Below are 26,367 nucleotides of genomic sequence, written 5' to 3' on the forward strand. Positions count from 1 at the left end.
AAGATAATCCGCTCCATACCTGGGAGCTTATTAAACCCCCTGTCGAGCTGCAGAATGTACGCTGACGACAAACAGAAACATTTTTGGAAGCCTCACCGCGTGCCCCAAACGTCAGGTGTAACACCCCACGCCTCACCCGAAATTCCAGCCCCAGAAGTCAGGCTCGCAGCCCGCTGCGCTGGAAGCCTGCGGCGGATTCGCAGGTGACACCAGGATCACCAGCGGCTGCAGGACGGAAACCAGCCCCCACGTACCCCACGGTGGGTCCTGAAGCCTCTCTCCAGCGCTGCCGCGCTCGCCCACCTCCCGAAGGATGAATCCCAACGCTGACCCAAAGGATGTGGGGACGAGCCTGCTTTTAAAAGTAGTTTATTTGGATTTTCCACATCCTTTAATGAATCGCAAATATATTAACAGAAAAGACTTTTTTTTTTTTCTAAGACTGTACAATTTTTGAAATAAAAAGTCAGGAAAAGCAAAAAAACAAAAGGAAAAAGACAACTTACATTGTTTCAATGCAAATAGTACACACCACACCCACACTTTGCATTTTTCCATAGTTTTGTTGTAAGAAAATGACAGTTCCCTAATTCTTTTCAGTGAACACACTTGCTCTAACCTGGCTGCCAGAGTGCCTTCATGCTCGCCGTCCTTCTCCCTGCCCCTCTTCAAAGAGAGCAAAATTTTACTGATTAAATACTAACTTTGTGTATCTATTTAGAAGGTAAAATAGCAGCATGGTCTAAACGTTACTTGAGTTTCTTGGGAAAAAAGAGAAATCATTTTAAGGTATGATGGACACATAAAGCGAGGGACAGTTTTAAGTATTAAATCTTCCAGGTAGCATGAATATCCTTTTAACATCCCAGCTGAATTAAGAGCTCTTTCCAGGGTGTTGAAAATTTTACTACAACTGTTCACACTTTTTAGAGAACAAAAGAAAAGGGAAAAATCCCACCTCATTTCCTAGATCTCTGGTCCCCATTTCAACAACAGAATGCGTTATGGAAAAGCCTTGAGAGTAGCACCTGCTTACTCCTGCTTTTTGCTTAGAAAAGAGGTTGGGAACCAAAAGGAAGCCAATTAACACGTTAATTGGTGGCATTCACACAAGTGCTGCCTCCAGACCTTATGCCCAGGTGCTGCTTAGAAACTCCTCCTTGCGAGGGATGCCCTGGGAAGCTGCGAACGCGCTCCGCGGCCGGATGGGAAAACCACGCCAGGACGGACACGGGTAACTCAAGAGCACCGTGCCCGAACTCTACCGTAGATGCAGATCAGCTCTCGGGAAACATGAGCTCCACATCTTCCTTGGGGAGGACTCATCGGGAAAGGGGATCACCCCAGAGTATCTATCGCCACAAAAAGCGGTGCGAGATTCGGTACGCTCAAGCCAGCTGAAACACGTCATGATTTTCCAGTCGATTCATCAACGTTCCAGACATGAACTGATCAGAAGTATGTGGCAGAGGCACAAAGCTCCTTTAATATATTATAATTCCTCAGATTTTAGAAATTCCTTTTCAGGCTATAGGGAATTTAAGCCTATTTTTCACTACTTATCCTCCTACTTCAAAAAAAAAAAAAAAATCAAGAGAATTATATTTTTGCTCAGCACTTGAGGATTATTTTTCAGATGATAAAGGTGTCTGTGTGGCTCATGACCAGAGAGGAGCTGTGACAGAAGACGTGCCTAGTGTGAGACAAGGACAGAGTTTTAAAAATTGGGAGTTCTAAAGGTAACTAAAAGACCCCTAAAAACCAATAATTAAAAAAAAAAAAAATTAAGACCGATCACAACAAATATGTTGCTATGAAATTTATATCATTCCCAATTTATTACGCATAAATTGTTCTTTAAAACTGCTTATATCGTACACTTTCTTTATCATCACTGCATAAAGGGCACCAATTGTTGCTGCAGAATGCGACAGAGAAAGATCATTTTGGACTCGTTAACGTGGCGTAGCTTTCTTCTGACAGAAAGAGCCTCTGTAGAAGAGGAAAGTGTTCCTAAAGTGAGAATCTTAGCAAACAGCTTAAAAAAAAAAAGAAAAGACAGATAATTGCACATTTTTGCATCCTGCTTGGACCACACCTTACAAAACAGTTTTAAAAATTATACTAATCTTAGACAATTATTTGACGCATTTGACTAAGGTTCAGGTTGTATTAAGGCTTCCACGGTCTTCCCAGTCTATCTGCTTAGAAACACGCAGTCACGCTGGATTAAGGGTTTGATGTTTTCACATTACAGTCGTATCTATGTTTCTCTCTTGATTTTGCCCTTTATTAGTTTTTATTCTTAAAAGGGGAAGAACAAGTCAAGGGGTATATGAAAACTGAAGCAAGGTGTTGCTGACTTGTTTCTCTGAAGTACAAAGTAAACACCGACCTTTCGGAAACTAGGTGAATAAGTTAATTCTTGGTTAGAACATGAAAGCATTTCATGAAAGCTTTGATGCTGCAACGTGATTCTCCTGCTACACTTCCACTCCTACGAGTCTGCACTCTAAGTAGGGACACCGGATTTTACGTAGTCTGACACGCTCCCGGTCCTGAGCATGTGCATTGGGTTTGTTCACTGGAGACGCTGCAGCTTTAAGGTCATTTACATTCCCTGGCATTTAAGTTACACTACAATATGCAAAAGTCTTTAACAGCCTGCATTTGTCAACACTGTCCTTGAAGAACTTGGAAATGAGGTTCAGCACTCTGCTTACCAAGAAAGAACCAAACTAAGACACATTTCTGGAAAAAGAACAAGACACTGCTTCATTAGTACTATCCCCACATCTACTGGCTTCGTTACAGCAAACCACAAGTCTTTCTTCCATGATACTTTTCCAGCAAAGGGGAGTCCAAAAATAGCATTTCCTCCTCAGTCACTTTCATAAATGTGTAAGAGCCAACTAGTCAGACTCAGTAGCAGCTGAATATTGCACTGCCATTAACTCTGTGTACAGTTTAAGTCTGAGTGGTGTACTCATGGTGTCAGTGGAGAATAATGACAATGCTGGCTCAGTGATGTGAAGACCCAGGATGCGAAGGAAGGGGAGAACACAACAGTACCAGTCACACGCTCAAGCTCAGATACTGGCTTTTGGAGGTTAAAATTCATCACTTTCAACTGCGTGGAGCTGTGTGTCGTCTGCATCCGTCATGCTGCTCTCTTGGGATTCATCTGTGCCAACTTGAAAGAAAAAGAAACACAGAGAAGTCAAATACTACTGCGCTGCTTCTCTACGAAGGTTCCCCCACAGTCAACTCCAGCACATCAAAAGCAGAGTAGCAATGGGTTTGGGCTTCCCCTCAAATGCTTTAAAGTCATATGGCTTTTCCCTGACCCCTGCCAGCTTAATGAAATCTAAAGAAATGTGTTTAGAAAGGAATTAACGTGACGTACACACTAACAAAACATGCTGCCTTAGCCATCATCCATTAAAAATCTGAAATCTCTGACACCTAGTTAGGTAAGGATTGGTACGAAAGGTTACAAAATCACCTTAGGAGCAATTTAACCCTCCCACTCCCTCAAAACACACTGGCTGCCTGAAATGCTCACACTAGTTACCCACTGGCATTAGTGTATTGCGACCACTCGATTTACAATCAAGTAATATTCAATTAGTAGTGTTAGGCAGCCTCTACTTGCTCCCTGCTTCCGTGAGAAAGAATACTGCATCAGATACGTGGCAAGAGAACTGCTTTGAGTAAGTGCATACAGCCGTTTCTGGCGCTGAAGAACGACTCAGATGATGGCTAGCCTAGAGCTTCCAGGAAAACTAGATTCCTACTGCTATTTGAATAAAGAGAGCATGCTATGCACAGCATACGAGATAAATGTGTATGTACTGAGAGGCTACACTTAAATGTTTAACTTCTATACTTGTTAAAAGTAGAACAAAGGTAATTATCGAGTGATGGTTATTCTTCACACACAGGAATGCGACTTGAGCCTGCTTTCCATAGTACAATTTAGCCTATTAAAAGTAAATTCCCAAATACCTAAGTTGTTTCATGTGGAGAAACACAGATGCCTTTTATTGCTTTAATGCAAAACACTTCACAGGTTTCTGTACAATGGACACAGCCAGTCCCATGCTAGGCAATTTAATGGCTTACACTAGCCAATATGTCAAAAACAATTCCCCCCCTGCCCCAGTACTACCTTAATTTACTTTTAGGATACATGAGACAAACTAAAGAGTTATTCAGCTGAGACTCTGCAACTCTTCTACAATTTATCTGCACAGCCAGGAAAACCAAATTGCTTACACACACCCTAACACTGTTTTGTTTTGTTTACATTTATTGGAGAGATTAAGCTGTTGTTTTTTTCTTGTTTGGGTTGTTTGGTTGGTTTTGATTTTTTTGTGTGGTTTTTTTTGTTTGGTTGGATTTTTTGTTTTGAGGTGTGGGGGTTTTTATTTTTTGTACTGCGCAGGTGTTGCTCAGCAGTTCCAGGTCTCTGTCTCCATCTTCTGGTCAGAAACACACTCAGCCCCAGTGAGCCCGTGTTCCCAGTTAGCCCAACTAGGACAGCAGGGAGAGAGAAACTCTTGATGCTTCAGGAAACGCAGTGCAGGATAAGTTTCCACTATTAAAAAGCACACTGTACACAGGATCAATAAAAATCGACGTGATATATAGCAGAAAAACATGACAACTTTTTCAGTTGAAGATTTAGAGTTGCAGAACATAGCGTACATCTATTAATAAGAAAACTATTCAGTCAATATTTATGACAGAGCTACCCATGCTTCATGGACTTTAAGCTCATAATAAAGTTAGAGAGAGGAGAAACCCGGGCCATTCCTTTGTGTGGATTATTCCCCAAGTAGTATATTGGGAGTGTTGTCTTTTCTCTTGATTCAAATGAAACTGCTTCCATGACTTTTGTCAGAAGCTACCTTTTATGTTTAGCAGACCAAACAGTTTTACCCAACATCCAGTTTGTTTGACTTCTGACAGAGCCTCTACAGACAGTTTCAGTCACCATTCAGTCACCTTGAAGTGATTTGATGCTTCTATAAGGGAAGATATGCCGCTCTGGGAACATCTTTCTCTCCTAGGGTACTGTTAGCCAACCATGATTTGTATGAATTTACAGTAGTCATTATCTCTGTCCTACTCCATCTACAAATTCTAAAGAAGTGTCACAACCCGTTATTTCATTCTTACTGTAGGAAGCATGAACGAATTCTTCTGAATGAAGAGCCTCCGGAGTTCTTACTTGCCGAGCAGCAAGGTTGAGCAGTATGTTTCACTTATTAAACCTGGGGTTCTTCCTACCACCTAAGTGGAAATACCTCCTTGAATGACAAAAGGGTTGGAAATACAAACCTGATTCATAGGGGTAACATTCACTGATTTGCTCTTCTTGAGTTATTGGCTCCTCATCATCTGGAAGGTAACGTTTATCAATGGCCTCTTTAATCTGGTTATTGGCTCCTTTGGGATCCAAGTCCATGGCCCATGAGAAATTCATTAGGGCCAAATGTGTCTGACCCAGTTTTTTATAAACCTGAAATAAAAGCATAAAAGGCTACATTTACACGAAGTTGCTACTTGAAGGTTTGGACAACAAACATACCAAGCCACAGTTAACTGGTATTTTGTGAAAAGCAACAGAGGGTAGATATCAAAGATTTATTATACAAGCCTCAAGGGAAACAGCAAATATGTGTCGAAAGAGTGAGCAAGTGTTTCTATTTAAGACTCAAAAAAATTAAATAGCAGCTGACAGATTCAGAAACATAAGGAGGTGGATCTTCAGATACAAATTTAAGCTTTGGAACTCTGCAGCAGGGTGGTGTAAAAGCTATTAGTGTACATGTTTTGTTTTGTCTCACCCCCTCGCCACCCTTCCAATTTCTTGAGTCACTGTTACCCCAAATCTACTTGTGGCTCAGAAAAGTCCAAAGTCTCAGATTTGCAATGTCAGAGGCCCAGAGAATAGTCTGGGGAAGCATCACCACACGCACGCATTAATCTTATACTTTTCCCTACAGCTCTCATATTGAGGACTAGCAAAGGCAGGTTACATGGTTAGAGAGATTTGATCTGACTCAGCACGGCCATTCTTACATCCTCAAGTGGCATTTAAACTGTCATTGGCAGGTGGAGAAAATAACGGGACATTAAGTGACACCTAGCTTGTCCTGCTCAACTGAACAGCAACATTTTCAAGACAACACTGCATTGCAGAATCCAGCCCATATTTTACCTTCTTTGTAACTCGCACTGAAGCTCTCCTTACCATTAAGGACAGATAAGCAAGTAATTTATCTGTGTTAAGCATTTAAACAGTGAAAGTACTTAAGTTTGTCAACATGTGGCAACTCTAATGTCAGTTTAGAGGTCCAGCTACTCCTGGACAAACACCAGTCAACAAATTTTAGCACAAATCCTTTTACCTCTCTCCAGTTTAAAAAAAAAAAAAGAAAACTTGTTGATCAAGAGTTATCCAGTACTGTGCTAGAGGCAAGTTTGTCTTGCTGCTTCCTAGTGAACAGACAACCCCCTGAAGAAAGTTGCAGAACTTATTTAAAGCTTACCAGCAGAGAAGATGGTGAGGAAGGAGGATTTCTATTACCAGATTAACTTTTCTCTGGCATTAAAACACAAAGAAGGTTGGAATGTAAACACAGCTGTCAAACTAGTAATACCTTTTCCTTTGCTGGCTTGCTCTATTAGCCTCATTAAAAGACTCTCCTTGCTTTCAAACTGATGACCCTCTACAACCCTTTTGGGGAGGCTATCAGCTGAAAAGGACATTGAGGCTATTGATGGAGCCTTAGGAGTATTCTACAATTACTCCTTGTTCAGCATTTCTGATATAATGCATTAGAATATCATTCAACATTTTAATAGCTACACGCGCAAACAACCAACACTGATGATGATGGATGGACTATCCCTCAAAATTTTAAGGATTTCCACTGATCAATATTGAATCAAGTCTTGATAGAGTTCCATTTCCAGGGAAAGATACATGGCTGTGTGCATAACCACTGTATCTCTTTTCAGTGAAGTATCTTTTTCAGGATCAATTTCTTGCTTTTTAAAAATTAATTATCTTTCAGGTTGACAGTGGTGAAATCAAAGCAGGCAAAGAATAACACTGGCTTGGGTTATTTTTTCTTGGTTTGTTTTAAAGAGAGCTGAAGGCTGCTCCAGTAATAACTGTCTTTTGCATTTAAAAGCTGATACATAATAAAACTGTGAGCAGTAAGCATTATTTAAAGCTTTGGGAATTTTTAGAACACTGCTCCAAGTGGAAGCAGCTTGGTGACAGGCATCAAGTTTTCTCATTAGGCGTACATTTCTGCAAAGGAAACCAAAGGACTTATGATCACAGTTAAGTTTTACCTACCTTTCCTATTAAAAAGTAAACAAGAGACTCTTTGGGAACAATCTGTTTCAGTTCTTCAAGTTCTTGTAAAGCAGACTGAAAAGGAAGAAAAAAGAGCTTAGTAAGTACAAGCTAGCAGTCTGCAACCAGTTATGACATCACTAAGCTGTGACTCAGCACTAATGTGAAACAAAAAAGTTCTGGCGTTTAGATACAGCATATTCCATCAAGAACAATAGTACAGTCTCACGAGAAGCATTTAAAATTCCTTTTACATTAGTTTCTCATTTGAAGATTGTAGCATATTACAGCCCCATTATTACAGAAATAAAGCAAGTTTATCAGGCTTTGGTCTCCTACAACACATCTAACAACTCCGACATAAAATGCCCCCGTCGCTCCCAAAAAGGCATAATAGGGTAGAAGACAAGAAGCTGACAGTGTATTTACAGTGGGCACTTCCTTTAGTATACTGAACTTCTGAAAAAGAAATAATATTGATGTGTTTTGTGCTGGATGCACTGCTCAAGCCTATGCTTTTGAGAAGTTCTAGTTTTTGATATGTATCTCCAGACTGTTACAAATAATGTCTGTGTTTATATTAAGCATTTGAAGTCCAAAATATTTAGTGAAACTTCTACTTTACTTTTAAACTAATTGTTGACACTGGAGCAATTTATTCTGCTGTGACAGTAACCTGGCATTATTAAGAAATTTTACCTAAAAATATTTAGTCTGCAGCTAGAAATAAATTTTGTTGTTAGTTATAAAACGTTCCATTCTACTCTCTAAAACTTATTCACGAGAAGACAATTTCAAGCTAGGGCTTGCTACATAAATGGAAGTGTAAGCCTACATTTGTTTACCTAACACTAGCCAATTTTATCACATTATCAGAATTATTTTAGTACTGGTGCTAAAAACCAAACCATTTCATTAAGATTTATGTATTTTATGGGAACAGCATAACTTTAGCCTCACAAGTCTCAAGCTGATAAAGAAAGGAGTCCAAATGTTTTATTTCCCAAAACATCACTTCACCATGGTGAAAAAATTCCTTCAGTAGCGCAGGGGCAGTAAGACAGCTGACTATAAGATTTTTTTTTTTCCCTGTTGTATTTATCCTCTGCTTTTAAATTTTAAAAACTATCTATGAACGGGCACTTCATTAAGCCCTTAATCTTAATACATTTTATAGTTAATTGCTTCAGTTATGAATTTTCAAAAAGGTTCTAAGTAAAGTTTTCCCTTTACACATGCACACACATTTCTGAAGCAAGGTTTCAAAAACCAGACTGCAGCTTGTCTTCTGTGGCCAAAAAAACCAGGCCAGAGGACAGCAGTCACTGAAAAGACAGACTGTGGGAAGATCTTCACTTATTCTAAACAGGGTACAGGTCAGCAGGGCATCAGACCAAAATTGCTTAGCTTCTTATTTTTCACTCGATAACACAGCCTTTGAAATAGCTGGTTCCTATTGCTGTAATTGGTTATGGGGCAGTTTGCTGAGCCTTTTTTTAGTAATTTAGTATAAACTCATGATAATACAGCCACATGTTGGCGACAGCTGCAATGATTTCCCCTTCTTTCCGTTCTTCTTCCAGGGTCAGGCTAAAATAATAGTAATTAAAAAAAAGCATCACCCGTTGGCCCCACATTTTATAACCATCAAAAAATGTAACATAGCTCCCTTGGCAAAGGTGGCACTTGCCAAAGCAAACGCTTTATGTTAGCCTCTACAAGATAGACCAATGTCCCAGGTTCTTCCTGCAAGCCCTGATGCCACCCAGTGTTAATCTGTAAACATTTAGCTTCCAGTGCATCCCCATTCCTAGCTACAGCAATTTAAAGATAACTTAAGGTTGTGTGCGTGTACCCAATCTTACCTTGTATTTTTCATTTGCAAATAATACAGAAGCTCTATGGAATTTGCATAGCGGGTTCTTGGGGTCAATGTTAATAGCTTTGTTTAAAGTATCCAAAGCCTTTTCAGATTTTTTCAGTGCATGCTGGACCTATTACAGAAAGAGAGAACAATTTTAAAAGGGAAAAATAACAGCTCATCTGCCAGACAAGGACAAATCCTTGACTACATGTACTTACAGTCTGTTCCTTTAAAAAAAAGTATTTACCCAATTCTAGACCAAGTCTTAACAAGCTTTCCTATAGGAAGACGACTTCACCTCACCTTGTCTCCACCTCAAAATATTCTCCCCACCCAATGGCTTACAGAAATAATTTAACCTTTGGCCAGAAGTGAACTCAATGCCTTTCTCTGTATATAAATGAGAAGCAGCCACCGTCCCTGTAGAATTTGACACAGCTTTGCTGCCATGTAGAAGGCAAACGAATGCCAGCAGGTAACCATCCACCACACTTACACAGCCTTAAGTCACCATCGTGAATATCTGAGAGCTGCTTCCCAACTTTATAAGCAAGCATTCACTAGAGTGAGGCTGCTGTTTTCCAAGGACTGCAGTAGCAGCTAGATAAATGACCAATTTTTCAAATAGTCCTCTAAATTTAGATGGCGATTGAAGTCGCTGCCTGCTACTTAAACTTCCCTTGGCATGAAGTGGCCTAAGTAGTAAGTTGTCACATCTACAAGTGACTGGAATGAGGGCAATGCAGACATACAGCCCAGACAAAAATACTGCACTCTGAAAAGTAAGACAGCTGCCTTAGCATTTCATAGAACTGGTAGTGCTGGTCCAAGTGCATGCAACAGCAGTTAAAAACCACTTAATTTCTTATGCATTAAGTATAAAAAAACCCTATAAATACTCTGTTCACATTAATATCTGTACAGTGTCTTGATTTTCATATCACTACTATTTTGGCTGACTCGCAAACATGCCCTGATAGTATAATTTCATTACTGGCTAGAAGTAGTTTGGAGACAGAGGAAGGTTTGTTTTCTGACACATTAATCCTGTGGTTATTCATTCATCTGGCACTTAAGATCCTTCAGTAGGTACTCTGAACTCGATGGGCTTTTTTGCTAAAAAAGTTCAGAATGACTTTTCTACTGCGAACAAAGCACATTAAAACACAAGGATAGAGTTAAGTGCAATCTACTTACTACTCCAATGTGACACAGTAAGACTGAGCTCTGAGGATTGATATCAAGTGCTTTCTGGAAATGCATTTCCGCTAGACTGAATTTTTCCTGTTTGTAATAAATCATTCCCAGCCCATACCTGCAAGCAGAAAAAAAATTCTGTTAAGTAAGACCATACTCTAACCAAACTAGTCTTTGTCAGTGAATATGACCTGGCAGAAATGGTCCATAAACTTGCCAACCCCATCCAGGGTGGGAAGTGATTTCTTGTGGGAAAAAGCTACGTCTAAAATCATCTTGGGTTTTTTTGCTCATTTGGGTAGTCTGAAGAATTGGTATCTGATACACAGGAAGACTGGCTAAACAGCTACGAAGTAAAAAGCATACAAAAGCTACTTAAAAAGCAGTAACAGTTAGCTCTGCTAGTGTATATTTTTTTCCCCACAGAAGCTGTAAGAAACTGACTGTATCCTAAGGTATAAAGGGGCAGATCTCTCATCTCTCCAACTACAACTGAAGATCAACCAACCAGGTGCATGAGGAGCGCTGCACAGAAGAACAAAATAGCTGGGGTATTACAGCCAAGAAGATCTGTAGCAACCACAAAACCTCCAATTTTTTTGCCCTCCTTGTGGAAGTAACTGTTTAATAAACAGATGAGGCCCACACCTTCTGCTTTGCTCTCTTCTTAGAGAGAACAGTGGTAGGGAAATGATAGCAGTGGCAGCATCCAGGAGATATTTCTCCAAAGGAGGTTCTGCATCACGTGCAAAAGGAGGGGGATGAAGCAAAACTTACCATGCATTATAGTGTCTAGGGTTGACTCTGATTGCATTTCTAAAACAAGCTAATGCTTTGTCTAGTTCTTCTGTTAACACAAATTCATGCCCCAACAGGGTGTAGGCATAAGCATAGTTTGGATCAACTTGAATGGCTCGCTGGAAGAACTTGATTGCAATGTCATGCTCTCGTTGCAAGCTGAAACAGTTTCCTGCAGCACACCATGCCTAGTAAAAATAGCATTGCAAAATTAGCACACTTCTTACAACTCCAAGTGACTAAGTTTGAGCTGAACAGAGTTTTCCATACTGATTTACATAATTATATATAACTTCCTCCTAGATTAAAAACCACCACCACCACCACCGCAACAGTTAGTTAAGTCTCACTCCTGAGAGGCAGATAAGCCTAAATACACCTTATAGCTACACAAGCTGAAATACAGAAATCGAGAATCTAAGGACACCCAACAAGTTTGTGCCAATTAGATACTTTGATGACTAACGACTAAAGCTTTTGAAGCTGTTGAAAAGGCTAGAAATAAAACACCTTAGATATTCAAGAATAATGAAGGGGGAGACGGTACATTCACTTTCACTCTTCAGCTCCCTCCAACTGACAAATCTGGAAATCTGCAGAGCAACAATTTCAGCAGCAACCTCTTCTTTCCCTCCTGCTCAGCAACCAGCATCAAGATTGTAAAGCATCACGGCCCAGCGTCCCTTGCTTTCCCAAATTTTTAGCATGACTGCCAAATCGCGTAACTGTTCTCCACTCCTTGTATCAGAATCTGCATTTTCTTGTCTCCAGGCTATCTTACTACAACTACCAACTGCTTCATTGGTTTTGATTTTTCCACTATTAGACAAGCTAACAGGACAACATGAACAGGATTCTCGCCTCCAACAAAAAAAAAAAATCCCAGTATAATCTACAGTTTTCTCAACTCTGTTAAGAACACATTTATAAATGCATACGTCCATTACTTTTAGCATGACACCCATTAAAAGATGCCTGGCTTTTTGTGTATCACGACTTTATATTACCATACAGTCTGCAGTTTAATGGACTTTGGCATAAAAATGTGCAACATTACGTCTGAAAAGGAATTCTAGAGCAAATATGTTTTAAGTGCCAGGGAATTAACTACAGCAATTAAAGGTGGTACTGAAAAAAGATATTCCTTATCTTTGCATACTGGCAGCAGGAGTGACTGACTAACCCATGATCTTCCTGGATGAATGGTGCCAATGCAATTTTAAATAACCATTAACAGATAAAAGGTTTCAACCTGTTCCATGTAAGCTGATATTCTAATTCTAAGAAGTCATTTCAGGCATCATCAGTTCAGCAGAAAATCCTGCCACCTCCCTCTCCAGTTTTGCCATGCAGTTCTCACAGGAGAATACGCTTGAACTAGACTAGAGCTCGGAGCTTTGTTCTCAGTCATTGATTTTGCCACATACAGTTGCCCTCTTCTCTTTCAAGACCACAGCATTTTATACCTCCGGTGAGTTTTTATCCATGTCCGTCAAATCCTTTGAAAGAACTGAAAGAGCAACATCTTTCTGCAGATGCCACAGCGTAGTCGAATAGATCTCCATGCCTTCTACTCTGTAGTTTTCAATCCTCCTTACTTCCGAAAATATTCTCTCAGCCTAAGAACAGAAATTAAACTTAACACAAAATTTCACCCACCAATGCAGAGCACATAGGTCAAGGTTAGAAGCCTCAGATGTCCAGACTGAGCATCCTCTTTGCTTTGTAAGTGTACTACACAGAGCTACAAGTCCTGTAACTTCCCTTGCAAGTGAAGGGAGCAACTATATGCCAACATAGTTATGCCAGCAGAAATGCAGCTGGCCCTGCCTACTGCTGACTTGGATTACATTCCTGTTTCTATCACGGCGCACAAGTAAGGCAAAAAAGTTACCCACAAAATCAGAAAAAGTGTAGCATACTTCTATGGGCCAGTTATGATTATTAGCCATTCTAACAGATGACAGGTATTGCGTTCATATGAGCGCTACACCCCTCCAGACACTGCATAGTAATTACAAGGCAAAAGGCAACATGACGATCACTGCGGTGAACACGGCTGACGCAGGGATGGGGGCATGCACAAGCATGTGACAACACAGAGGTGCTTTACTTTCATTTGAGACAGCTATGCTTCTTATCAAGAGTTGACTAATGAAATCTTTCTGGTGTAGATATCTATTTCATAAACTGAAGTTCCAGGTTACAAGACTCAAGGCAGCAACAAGGGAAGAAGCCTAGCTTTAGGAAACCATTAGGGTCTCTAGCCTGTTTTCAAAATAAGCTATTAAGCAGCACACTGTGCTCCGTCTCTAACCAGACTGTGTGTACAGTTTAAAAAACGCTTTGGAACCCACTGCATTTGGCTCCTGCACACATTTTTGACATCTGTCAAGAAGTGTTTTAAAAAATTCTGAGGAAATGGGCACATCAGCTATCAGGACAACAGTGACAAGGAGAGTTAAACTGCTGGATTACCCTTAACTGCTCTCGCTTCTGTTTCTGAAGCAGTTTGGCATCACCTCAGCTGTGCCAATGCTGTCATTTCTGAGGCTGCAAAGGAAACTAGGTCACTGATGTGATCTGCGTTAACTAAAAAGGACAAGAGAAGTTTTTGGGTTTAGAACTCAAATTGTTTCAGTGATCTAATTTACAACATTGCAGTACAAACAATTACATCAGCACAGCTGTGGGTGAAGATAGGGAGAGGCAAGGAGGACACCCCAATGGTTGGATGCAAGAGGAAATACCTTAACATTAAAAGAAATCTAAAGTGTAACTCAGCCTCTTCAGGAAAGCTCAATGAATAGTGACGCAGACTCAAGATCTAAATCCATTCCACGTTTAACTTCTATGTTTATAGAATTCTCTCAACTGTAAACTTCCCATAGCTTTTGCAGAAGTCTGCAGGTTTTGTGCAAAGCTATGCAAAGCAAAAGTGAAAAGAGTAACAATCAACACACACAGTTCCTACCTGCATATATTCTGCAAGTTCGAAGTAAGCTCTCCCAATTTGGCACAGCACCCAGCCAGTGTTGTAGTGGTGGGATGGTAAATGGCTTAAAATATTAATCGCTTCTTTGCAGTTGTATGAACACAAGGCTAAATAACCTTTCCCCATGTCACGGAGAAGGCTCATCAAACCTTCTAGGAGAAAAATACAATAAATAAAAGTGGAAAAAAAGACAGCCAAGACTTATTTACTTGAAACTGCTAATCCCATAAGCTCTTCATTGTGGCAGGCACTGCTCCTGAATTCGCCCATGAAAATCTTTCAGGAGTTCCCAAACACAGGCTTATGCGCTCATAACTTAGGCATGATATTCTAAACATCAACCTTTGTAATGGAAATCAGAGAGTAACGACTTCTTAACCCAGCAAGAGAATGCTCAGGAACAGAGAAACTCTGAAGTTCAGGGCAACTGGAGTTTTGCATTTACAGCAGCTATTCAAACATTTCGTTAGGTCTGAACACAGTTTCCACATGTCTGGTATCCATGGATACATCTTCTTGCTGCTTGGAAACATTATCGAGCCAAAAGAGAGGAATTCAGCAGTTTGTCTAGGATTTTCTGACAATCTGAATAAAGACTTGTTTAAAAACAAATGGGAAATATAAAGGGAGAACAGACTACATAAACCCAGTTTTGAGGGAAGATGACTGGGTTACTCATAGCTTCTTTGAATCAGTTTCCAAGGATCTCGCCTGAAAATATATCAACCATTAATAAAGATTAGAGCTTGCAAGATGTACCTGCTTACAGCTAGCCACATTTAATACTTCTTCACATATTCTTTATAAGTTAACTAGAAGATATTGAATTCAATCAGTTTTTATGATTATACAAAGGTGATAGCTGCAGACTAACTGAAACAAGAAGGAAGCAAACACTGGAGCAACTTTTTCTTCATTCAACCTTAAAACATACATATACTAATGTTTACTCTACTACAGTCCAGTAGTATTCAAACAGACCTGCTGCTGCCTTCTGTAGCGTAAAAGCCTGGATCTGTGGTGCAACAGTGGAAATTTTCCCTTCTGAAATGATGGAAGAGTCCAGTTTGGTAATTTCCAAACTGTCATTTAAGTTTGGTTGAGTTATTCCTCCCTTATTTGTTTTACTTTTTGTTTTTCTGTTTGGAATCTTAGGTGGAAACTTCATTTTTAATTTTTTGCTATTTTCCTGCAAGTAAGAAGAGTAAGAGTTACATATATAAAAGTCTCTTAAATTCTGGTAACTAAACACAAAAGTGAATTGTGTAAAATTACATTTATGCCTCTTTGCAGCCTTAACAATAATGCCCAGTGTTTGACTTTTAAACTTAAGTACACAGACACTCAGTAACTTCACTGAATATGTTTAGTAGTTCATTTTTAAATAGGAAATGTTCACATCGCCTAACTACAGTCCATGAGTATTTGCACTTTGGTGTTCTGCTCCATTGTTTGAAGAGCAGAAAACCGATGTGAGAATAACTTTGTTTTGGCAAAAAAAAAAAAAGTATTTTCTCAAAAGGAATTCTTCAATAAATATATCTGAACAACACAGCCTCTTTATCAAATGGGTTATGCAGCACCCCCTGCATTTGTCAACCCAGCCTGCATCTTTGGTTTTGTTCACAATACTCTTCTTCCTACTATTTCAGTTGAGCACTTGAGAACTTAAGAAATAACTGGCTATACAAAACATGTCATGATGTCATGATGCCATAATATGTTATTTTTTAAGTTCTGCTTGTTACAGAACCTGTTCTTAAGCTGCTAGAATTGCTATGCATATGGGGAAATTGTTAGGCAGTGAAGTGGCATGGGTAAGAAACCCACAAGTTTGCAAAACACATGAAGTTTGTTACCTTTGTTGTAGAGCTATCACTAGTAAATAGGCGAGAGCTTCTTCGAGGCAGTGCGTTTGGTGGAGCAGCAATTGTTGGGCTCAATACCTGAGGTGTTGTACTGAAAACAAACAGCACATTAAAAACTAAAGATCTTTGCTCCATTTTTAATAAAAAGAGCTTTTATCTTTGTTTAAACAAAAATGCTCAAGTACTACAGCACAGATATTCCCATTTCAAGGGATGAAAAAATAAATCTACCTGTTGCATGTTAAGAACGTGAGCAAAATTTCCTTCCAGCTACTTTTTCGTTTATTGATGAAATGGTCTAACTGCAAAGGAGATTTAAACCAAAACAGACCAACCACCACGCACGAGCTTCCTACTTATCCACTGAAGTTATTTTACTGAAGTTATTTTACTTAACAAAAAATACACTTCTTCCTCATCCAAAGAGGAATTTTGCAGGAACACCCACACAGGTTGGGCAAATAAAGCACCAAATTCCTTCAAGAAAGGAGATGCAAAAGGTAATACCAAGATGATTTTTTTGTTTGTTTGTTTTTTCCCTTACCTTGTCTGTGGGCCAGAGCTCTGTGTTTGTGCAACAAGAATTGGAGTGACTTCCCGGCTATTTCCACTCTGTGAGAAGACAGATTTTGTTCCAGCTTGGCTTATCCTGCTGACAGTCTGCATAACACAAAGTTTCTACAGGTTTGTTATTATGTCACTAAGAAGTCTCAATCTCTGCTATATCAAACCAAATCCATTCTGCCTATCAAACACTGCACCAAGGAAGATAAAGATAGGATAAATATAGATTCTTTCAATAAAGGGTGAGGGTCCCCTTCCAAGGAGGGCCCATCAAAATTTCTACCTGTTAAAATGCCAATAACACCGAGTTTACCAACTTCATGCACATTATTTGAAAGATATAAAATCTCCATCTAGTGGCAAGAAACTATATGTTAAGATGCTTGTGCAAGAATAAAAGGGAATGAAAAGATGTCGTATTTAAAGTTCCTTCTCCACAGAAAGTTGTAAGGAGATCAAGCACAGAAAGAAAAATATTTTTGAATTATCATATTATGATTGCATCCAAAAGCCATTAACACCTCACTGAGGTGCTCACTGTACAACATCTGAGCCTGCCGCTCCCATTTAGCATACCTGTTCATCGCATAAATCTGTATTTCACAAATCAAAGCATTTACCGCATGAGCCTTTGGAGCGGATACAGAAATAAACTGCTTCATCAAAAAGGGACCTGCATTATGCAGCATAGAAAGTCAACAGAGACCTACAGTCAACTTAACACGGAGCAGCAAGTTACTGCATGTCAGCTGAGCAACGCTTTGTGTGCTCACGCACATTTTTTTATACCTTTTATTTGCCACAGGTTACAAGCATGTAATATGACTTAGCACCAACACATTGTCTTACATCTTCACACATCTTCAGAGAGCTAAAATGCGCACTTTGATGCCTACCCTGGAACAGCTGAGGTGTGAGAAATTCATTGTCTGATGTCCAGACTTCTTATAAAGGATTCAGAACAGGTCCTCCCCTCCCTGCCTTTAAGAAAGCTTAAAGCCTATCTTTCTGCCCACTGCAGGGGTGCCAAGATTCAACTCGGCAATGGCAGTTTGGAAGAGGTGTTCAGAAATCAGCAAGTGGGATCAATGACAGCATAAGCAACACCAGTTTATGCATTATCTGACTTCTAACGTTCTGTCCTTTCCTTCCCTTCTCAGTTTCTTTGTTATCAGAGGACAGTTTAGGCGGCCAGCAAGCATGCTTGCCCACTCAGATAGGAAGCCTTTGGATCCATCCTAATGTTTCATTCATTTACGTAAGTGTTTCCTAGGAAACTGCCTCCGTTAAGTCATGCACATTCTAGCCACAGCTCCACTAAACCTTTTCTAAGTCAGTAATTTGAAGAGCAGAAGTGAAATTGGCCAAGTAATTATTTGCATTGGACAAAGCACACATCAGAATTCTAAGCTGTTTATTAAAATGTATTAAATATTTGTGTTTAGGTAGTAGCATAGATGCATCTGGGCAGAAAGCATATTCATGGATTAGCAAAAAATTTACACCTCGGTGCTGTTGCGCCATACCTAGCAAAGCAACAAAGAAGCAGCAGCTATGACTTGATTCCCCAAAGCTTTTCATCTATCATGTAGTAGACACGTGATATTAAATGCAGATGAGTACTACATCGAAGAGCTGTGCTTTGCTAACTATTTCAATTTTTCAAACTCATGACAATTTACCTTCCTACATATGCACAATCCACCACAAGGCAGTGTTTTCAACTATACCACGGAAAACTGCTTGGTCCTGAGCAAATACAGGATGGGAATTGGATCAGCTGCACGAAGCATACTTCTAGCAGACTGTTTCAGCTCCGTCCAGCCCCAGCAGAACAAAGGCAAAAGAAAAAGGCAAGCAGGACTAAGAACTGATAGGAAGTGTTGCAGTAATGAGATGTCTAGAGACAGGATACCATAATGGCTCGTGCAATGAGATTCCAGAGTTCCCAGTCACAGACTTCAGAAGACCATCCAAAGGAAAAAAGTTACCTGATTACTGGCTTTTATTCTTTTAAGTACTGGGCCAAGGAGAGAAGACAAACGCAGTTTTTAACAGCTCCCAAATTTCACTTACAGAATGGCGCAGCAAGCTGAGCACCAACTGACTTGTCCTGAGCATCCAATGTGGAAATTCAACTTCTACATTTTGAGGAATTCAACACTACCACTTGCACTTAGCTTTACTTTAAAAGAGTTGGCCACCTATAGAACACTAGCATCCCTCATGCAACTTCTAGATTTACAAAAAATACAGGGAAAAATCCTCAGGTTTTTTGCTTTTAGAAAGGAACAAATGGTTCATCAACTGTCATCAACATTCCACCTCTCATTTATCACTATGGCAACTATGGCAGTTTCTTACGGAGTAAAAAAGACAATTTTTATAGTTTCCTCTATACAAGACGTAGCCGAGTGAAACAGCACCACTCTATCACAGCCAGCCCTCCACGGACCACCAGCAGTATCTTGATTACTCTGGTCTGTAAACTAGAATTCAAGAACTGCTTGCAAGAAAGCAGTAGCTTCAGCTCCCTTGAGGCTTCTAGGATTATTCGAAGTCATCCCTGAAAATACATTAATTAAAAGAACTTGAACTGAAACCTCCAGGTTTGGACTGTCTTCAGACTCCACCTCGCACACTGAAAAGTTATGAATCCTTCGTTGTTTAGAAGCATCACTGTTTGTACATTCCTCTCTGATGGCGAGCAGACAGAAGATACAGCACCTTCCTCAGGCTGCCTCTAGCAACACCAGCTAGGCAGTCTGCACTGCCCGGGCATTTCGGGTGGGGAAAAGAGGACTTGTTTTAATTAGAAATAAAAGGTTATTGCTTATCATTATGAAAAGTTCAGAAAACAAAAATCTGTTTTGCTAGCCAAAGGAAGTGACATAAGCTGAAAATATTTACAATGCAGACATCTTTACTTGTTATATGGTGTATTTTTTTTTTCTTGTGCCTCATTTGCTTAGCTGAAAAAGACGACTTTAAAAATAAACTATTGAGGCTTTAGAAACAGTTGTTTCAATGTAACAGACTATTCTACAATGAATTTGATTTTAACTAAACACTTCAGAAAAGTCCAAAAAGTTTTGTCAGGGAAACACCTGACCAGCTGTAGTCAAATTAAACTGCTCCCCTCACCCCCAACCTCACTAGCCTGTAAACACACGTGAGCTGGTGATCAATATTATTTCATGGCATTAAATAATTGTTAGTAAGAGTAATTTTTTTTTTAAATGCACTTTGTAGACAAATGAGACTTAAATTTAACTCTCACTTAATTAACCCAAACCATTTCCACAACTAAAGGAGGCTGCAGTCAGTTCCACACTCAGACAAATTGTTTTTCAAAACAAATTTTGTAAACAGTGGATAAATTGGGTTCTCCCCATTGTCAGCACAACTCAGCTCACATGCAGGGTTTTTTTATCTGCAGTATGGATTCTTCTTTAAGTACGCTGCAAACCTCATAGAGCAGCAATCACGTTCTAGAATGCAAGATACCTTCTTTGAAGGTGCTCCTGTGGATGGCACATCAATTACAGAAGAAGAGTTTGTGTAGTTTTGCAAATACGATCCATCTCCAGGGCTTGGGGTTTCTAGTGGCAAAATTCCAAAGCTGAGAACAAAATGAGGAAGAAGGGTCAAAATCTAAATATCAGACCATGAGAGCTAGCCTGATTCTGTGGTTAAAACAGAGACCCAGATGATCAGCTTCATTTTGGAGCTACTTCATTGATTTATGTCAACCCTCTAATATCTTACTATCCTCATCTATAAAAGAGACTTTAATAGAAAGTATTCTTATTCCTGAAATGGAAAGATACAGAACCTTCTTTGCCTGCCTGCATAGTAACTAATACACACAGACAATCCCTTGTAACATAATGCTGTTTAAATAAGATGGCATATAGGACAAAGCATATATTTACATGCTCTTCAGAAGAGAGCTACTCCTCAAGGAAAGCTCTTAAAAGTAGCTTTTCATAATAAAGTTTATTCCAGAGCAGAAACATATTCCTTTAAAGATTTTTCCAGTGTGAACATCGCAATAAGGAATCTACTGAATCAACAGTTCCTCTCTTCTAATCAAAAATATCAACTGCTTGTTTAAAAAACAGAAGAGATGAACACTAGGACCAAGAGCAGTTACTGAAGTTGTTTAGCTTTCACTTCTGCAGCATTATCAACATGCACATTCAAGTATGCTGTGCAGCACCAGACATCTTTCCTGTTTCAAAAAACCATAAATGTTATCAAACGTTATAAACTTCTGTAGACAGAAGCTGTCTATCTCAAGGACTTACCTCGGAGTTAGTGGGCTCAAAGCCGCAGGTCCCCCCAGTAAACTCCGCCCAGTTTTTGGTTTATTTTGAGCCTGTTTAGACAATATGGCAGTTCCTGACCCAAGAGGGACAGCATCTGGTGAAATTACAGCCGAGTCAATGTAAGACATAGAAGAATCCGTGTTCAGGGAGGAATATTTTGAATTGGAGGATTCTAGGTTGATTCTGTTCAACTCCTGAAAAAAAAATACACACAGAGTACTTTCTAATTAGCATTTTTCAGTTAAGCTGGAAAGACTGCTTTAAATACAATGCATTCACAAAAACTCACAATTGTGTCTTGGGGCGTTTCCATAAGGACAGTCTCAGGCTGTCTGTGGGATATGTTGTGATTAGATACCAATGTTGTGCAAGTGTTAGGCAGACAGCTGCTGAAGTTCTGTAAAGATGTTAATTTAAATGTTTGGTCAGGGTCTGGTTTTTCACCTGTAAGATTGGAAGGAGATGTAAACAGAGTTATTCCTGAGTCTATGTGCTGAATATCCAGTCTGAAACAAGGAGAACAGGGGACAAAGTATTTTAGAAGGGGTGCGTTTTATTTCATTGTTTTAAAACCCCTTACGCTAAATCAGAAGTGTTCTTCCACTACAAAACCCTGGTCAATCAGTTTTATTACAAAATAGACTTGCTCTTTTAAGTTCTTCTCAGAAGCACAGTTTCTAAGGTCTACTGACTGTAGGTTGGAAAACATATGGTGGTGTTAAATCAAAAAAGTGTGTAAGTAGTGAAAATGCAAGAAAACAAGACAAAAGCTCTAAACACTGGCAAAGAATTTTAAATGCACTATTGCTCACAAAACCACTCCCAAGGAATTCTGCTGGCATTTTCCTTACTAGTTCTGGACAAGGAGTAAAATAAACCTTGCCACATGGCAATGGCAAATCAGAAAGCGCGACATAACCAGAAACGTAGAAAACATCGTCATTAGTAAAACAGTTCTGCAGACTTACCTATTTCACATAGCGATTCAAAAGGGGACCAGAGGAAAGGATTTAAACTAAGGCTCTTTTGGTAACATTCTGATCCTTTGGCAAGCCGGTCTGTCTTGCTGCAAAAAGAATGTAACAGTTTATAAGGAAACTGAAGAACAGCACTTTTGTTCAAGATAGCTTTCTAGAAGAGGAGTTGAAAAACAAAAATACGTTCAGAGTCACAGCAACGTTCCTCATTTTTCAAGCCACAGAGTAATATTGAGTTCTTTTGAAATTATTTGACATATTTAGATACAGAAGAAAGTTACGCAGACACAGTCCTCAAAAAAGTTACATAAGCACTAGTATAGCTTGAGAATTTTCATTTTAGAAAGATGCTGTTCTTTGCAAAGCTTTTTTTTTTTTTTTTTTTTTTTTTTTTTTTTTACACAAACAGCAACCTGATTGCTAGCCTTTCAGCCACTTTAAGTATCTATGGATAATATTTTTGCATATAAATTAGGGACTAAACTGAACACTTAAGTATCTGGCTCCAAAGATAGCTTCTTCTGGAATAAATTTTTCTGAGAACAGGTATACTAAGGAAGAAACCGAGAACCCCACTATTCCTATTCAAACATTTACCGAAACCTTTATTATATCTAGGCAAGAGCAAAACACTTAGATTTGTGAAGTTATTCTGACTGGCAGTCCTCAAAACTCTCATTTGAAGGTTATAGCTATACATCTGTAAAACTGATAGAGAAAAATCACAATGGCAACACTGAGAAACAGGCCTCGAGAGTTTCTCTTAGGGAAGAATACAGAACAAACCCAAAGGTATTTAAAAAAATAAAGACTCTTGGATTGCATGCTTAACAACCTGGAAAAGAGGAATTTGTATTTTCAGTCAGAAGCTCTGGGTGAAAGGCAAACCATTCTTGCATTCCCAAGTTAAATGGCTGCTACAACTATCTACCTCCATCTATCATACTCTGAAATTGTGCAGGCCATATAAGCCACAGACAGGTGTGGTGACTAAAAATATATTTGACTAAAATTGGGCTTGGTCAAATAAAAACCCCCAAGCTTTATTAGCCAAAATAAAAAAGCAACATTACCAGTAGACATGTCCCAGTAAGGAGAGTGTAAAGCATGCAGAGTCACCAAACTCCATAACAATGTCATCATGGCTTTTCTGTTTATTCAACACTCCACCAGATAAGATCTGCTCTCCTTCTGCAAGCCTTTTTAAAAAACAAGAGGTTTAAAGGGGTTACAAGGCTCACAGTATTGGTAGTCCAGTGTTTTCACCCTGCTGCAAACAAAAACAGAAATCCACTGTCAGTGTTCACAAGTTTCAGACCACATACAAACTAGTTCCTGCAAATGAACTTTAAATAAATGATGGCTTCCTCTAGCAACATGGAGGTATGCAGTACTCTGAAGCCGAACATCTCTACTGGGAGGGAAGAGAAAACAGAACAAACCCAAAACCCCACACCACTCCAAAACCAGAGACACATAATACTACATGACTTTTCCAGAAGTGACTGATCTTAGGCAGAATACTAAAGACAGGACAAGTCTTCTAGACGCTTCATTTTTGAAGGTACTTTACCTAGTAACAAGCTAAGACAATGCTTAGTTTGGCTTTGTTTCCCCAACCAAGAAATACAATCTGCACGGCTCCACACACTCAGTTAAGATCCAGTATTGGGATATGGCACAGACTGTGGATTTTAATGCCTTGCTTTCTTGCAAGAGGCGTTCAAAAGGAGAACAAAAACTCGGTTTGTATCTACTACACCTGCAGCAAGCAGTACCACTCACATGGAATGGGTCGCTCGCTATCAGGCTTGAAAAATGACTTTATACACTTCTGGGGATGGGACGCATTCTTCTGGCATTTGAGACCAACACCTGCACAAACAAATCATCTCTTCTTGCCTCCACATGAAATTATACTTGTAGGTTAGATGCTTCTATTAGTATAGACCATTCCCACAAGAAAATAAGGTACATCTGTAGAAGTGAGCTTGTATAACTGTAACAGCAATGCTTAACAAATTCTAAAGAGTATGTTTAAGAAATCCCACCTATCTAACTGAAATCAATTCAGAAGCTGATGTACTATATGCACACACCAGACAAGGGAGGGAACGATCAGCTTCAAATTTATTCCACTGGGACCTTTCCAAGTAGAGCATTAACATGATTTCCCTTTCAATAGAAGATGCAAAGAAACCTGTATCCTAATAGCTCCAGTAGTGTTAAGAGTGTCAAAAGAAACACAACAAGTCAAGACATCCTAGCTACTCTAAAGATGTCAAAGGACTCGCCTACTAAAGAGAGTATCAAAGACTAAGGATCTTCCCCTGCTGCCTCTGGAGAGACCTGCATTTTGGTTACATGTTGTGAGCAGGATCAAGAATCCTGCAAAATAATTGCGTCATACAATGTGAAACTCCAAACATCACGCTACTATTCTAAAGAAATTAAACTTTTTTTTGTCATTGGAAGAGGGCCACCCAAAAAAAAAACCAAACCAAAAAAACCACAACACATAACTACAAGCTGTTTTGCAGAGAGACTTAAAGCTTCTGCAAAGAAGCCCCACAGTATTAAAGTTTTTTGAACAAATGTTTTTGCCTTTCTTAGTGCCTCATTCTCTCCAGTCTGAACCTCAGCCAGACATTGTTTCCTACATTTGAGCTGAAAGGTCTACAAAGTGAAATACCCTCATCAACAAACTTTCGGGGCATCAGGGACTGTAGCCTGAGCAATTTCATTATATACTCTTGCTGTTAGACTCCAGAAAATCAGCAAGATATCTTGGCACTACTATGTCTCCGCCCAGGTTAGTGTTGATGTTGAATACATCATTCTTGGATGTGGACTCAAGGTGGGTTTGCTGTGGGTTTTTAAAAACAGATTTCTGTCTGCTATCTTTTCCCTCACCCATCCGTTAGCAGTAACTGGGTAAGAGGAGCAAGCTTACTATTTGAGGGAAGTGGCCTATCTATTAAATTCATACTGGAAACACTTAATGAACTAAGCAAACTATCAGAGAAACACAAAACCAAACCAACCACTTCCCAGAGTGGTCTCCTTGAGTCATCTCAGCAATCAATGTTTTCTCCCCCTACACAGCTTGACAACTCCTTCATAAGTTATTGAATACCTTTTAGAGGTTTCTGCAATATGGGCTAATGTTCGTTAGGTCCATATCTGAAAGCAAAATGAATTGAACTTATAATAATCTTTAGAGCTGAAGGACCAATGAATTACTAGTTTATGTAACATGACAGCTTTCAAAGAGAAATCCAAACAAAAAAATGCATTTGTAACCCTGGCCAGAACATCAAGGATTTACTTACTTGCTGAGGTCAACACAACATTTTGCAAGCAGGTATTTACATTGCGGGGTAGTACAGCTGTGTCCCTTTAGGAGCCTGTATGCTTTATAGGCCTTTCCTGAGCGGTAGTAACACGTTGCCAGTAAAAACAGTGCTTCTTCTGAATGTACTAAAAAATAAAAAGATAAAAAAATCAGCAGCTGGTTGTTTACCATTTTGATACAAGGTATTTGGAGGCAGGGAGTAAAAGTCAGCTAGGAACAAGATACAAGAAAATGAGTATTGATATTAGAGAAATTAATTACTGAGTGAAGTGCATTTCTTTATTCATCAGCATATAACAGACTTCCACATGCCATTTTCTTTTATAGTCAGGCCACCTCTTAACGTCGACTGTTGTAAGAGAACTTTGATCCTTCTGGCTACTCAATCTAAATTAGTGATTAGCCAGCCTGTTGTTAAAAAAAACCAGCAAGTCAAGCAAAGCAGTCATTCCTAGTAGAACAGAGTTACTTAAACAACTTGTTGGCCACACCAAGACTTGGCTCAGAGTATCATTACACCTGCTAGTAACACTTTGCACTAGCTTAAGCAGTGCGTGAACGCTGGCACAACAACGGCTGTTAGGAAGTATAAGAACTTTCAGAAGGAAGACCTATTTCAGCCTAAGTAGCCTAATTAACAGTTTTAATCCTAATTTCAAGTGGTCTCTTCCTGTTTGCAATTTTACTTTGTTTTACTGTTCTAAAGCACCTGATGCTCTATCTTCACATGACTTAGTGGAGCAGATTTTCCAATTTTAATGACTGTCAAAGTCAGTCAATTACCAGTCACCTCTACCCCAACATTAAGTCTTGTCCTTTTTGCCACCTACACTCATTATTTCACTGGGAACGTGCCTTAAGATTACCATTCAGATGCTTTATTTATTTTATGTTAGAAAGTAGCACTAGGACAAGACCTCCTACAAATCCTCTCCCCAAGCTGAGCCCTCACAAGTTTCTAAATTCTGAATGAAGTAGTCAAGCTTCAGGAAAAATCACCTCTATCCAAACAGAGAACAAGAGTAATCAAGACAGAAACA

General features: G+C 39.4%; 1 protein-coding gene across 6 annotated transcripts in view; it reads right to left on the reverse strand.

Annotated features, from left to right (window-relative positions):
- Positions 1-1,582: 1,582 nt before the first annotated feature.
- The window catches only part of CDC27 (cell division cycle 27), a 33,422-nt gene continuing 8,637 nt past the window's right edge, over positions 1,583-26,367 (reverse strand). Inside the window, exons 3-19 of one of the 6 annotated variants that reach the window (XM_059830181.1) lie at positions 25,305-25,452; positions 23,046-23,171; positions 21,964-22,061; positions 21,285-21,439; positions 20,975-21,189; positions 20,172-20,286; positions 16,645-16,760; positions 16,092-16,191; positions 15,214-15,421; positions 14,212-14,381; positions 12,704-12,856; positions 11,217-11,425; positions 10,440-10,557; positions 9,244-9,372; positions 7,379-7,453; positions 5,371-5,527; positions 1,583-3,193 (exon numbers count right to left, since the gene is read on the reverse strand). In XM_059830181.1, coding sequence (XP_059686164.1) covers positions 3,111-3,193; positions 5,371-5,527; positions 7,379-7,453; positions 9,244-9,372; positions 10,440-10,557; positions 11,217-11,425; positions 12,704-12,856; positions 14,212-14,381; positions 15,214-15,421; positions 16,092-16,191; positions 16,645-16,760; positions 20,172-20,286; positions 20,975-21,189; positions 21,285-21,439; positions 21,964-22,061; positions 23,046-23,171; positions 25,305-25,452 — 2,375 coding nt within the window. In that variant the 3' untranslated portion in view covers positions 1,583-3,110. Of the gene's footprint in view, positions 3,194-5,346; positions 5,528-7,378; positions 7,454-9,243; positions 9,373-10,439; positions 10,558-11,216; positions 11,426-12,703; positions 12,857-14,211; positions 14,385-15,213; positions 15,422-16,091; positions 16,192-16,644; positions 16,779-20,171; positions 20,287-20,974; positions 21,190-21,284; positions 21,440-21,963; positions 22,062-23,045; positions 23,172-25,304; positions 25,453-26,367 lie in introns of all 6 variants that reach the window. The other 5 variants (XM_059830178.1, XM_059830179.1, XM_059830176.1 and 2 more) reach the window with 5 other exon arrangements.

Source organism: Gavia stellata, chromosome 28 (genome assembly GCF_030936135.1).
Source record: "Gavia stellata isolate bGavSte3 chromosome 28, bGavSte3.hap2, whole genome shotgun sequence".
Lineage (NCBI taxonomy): Eukaryota > Metazoa > Chordata > Aves > Gaviiformes > Gaviidae > Gavia > Gavia stellata.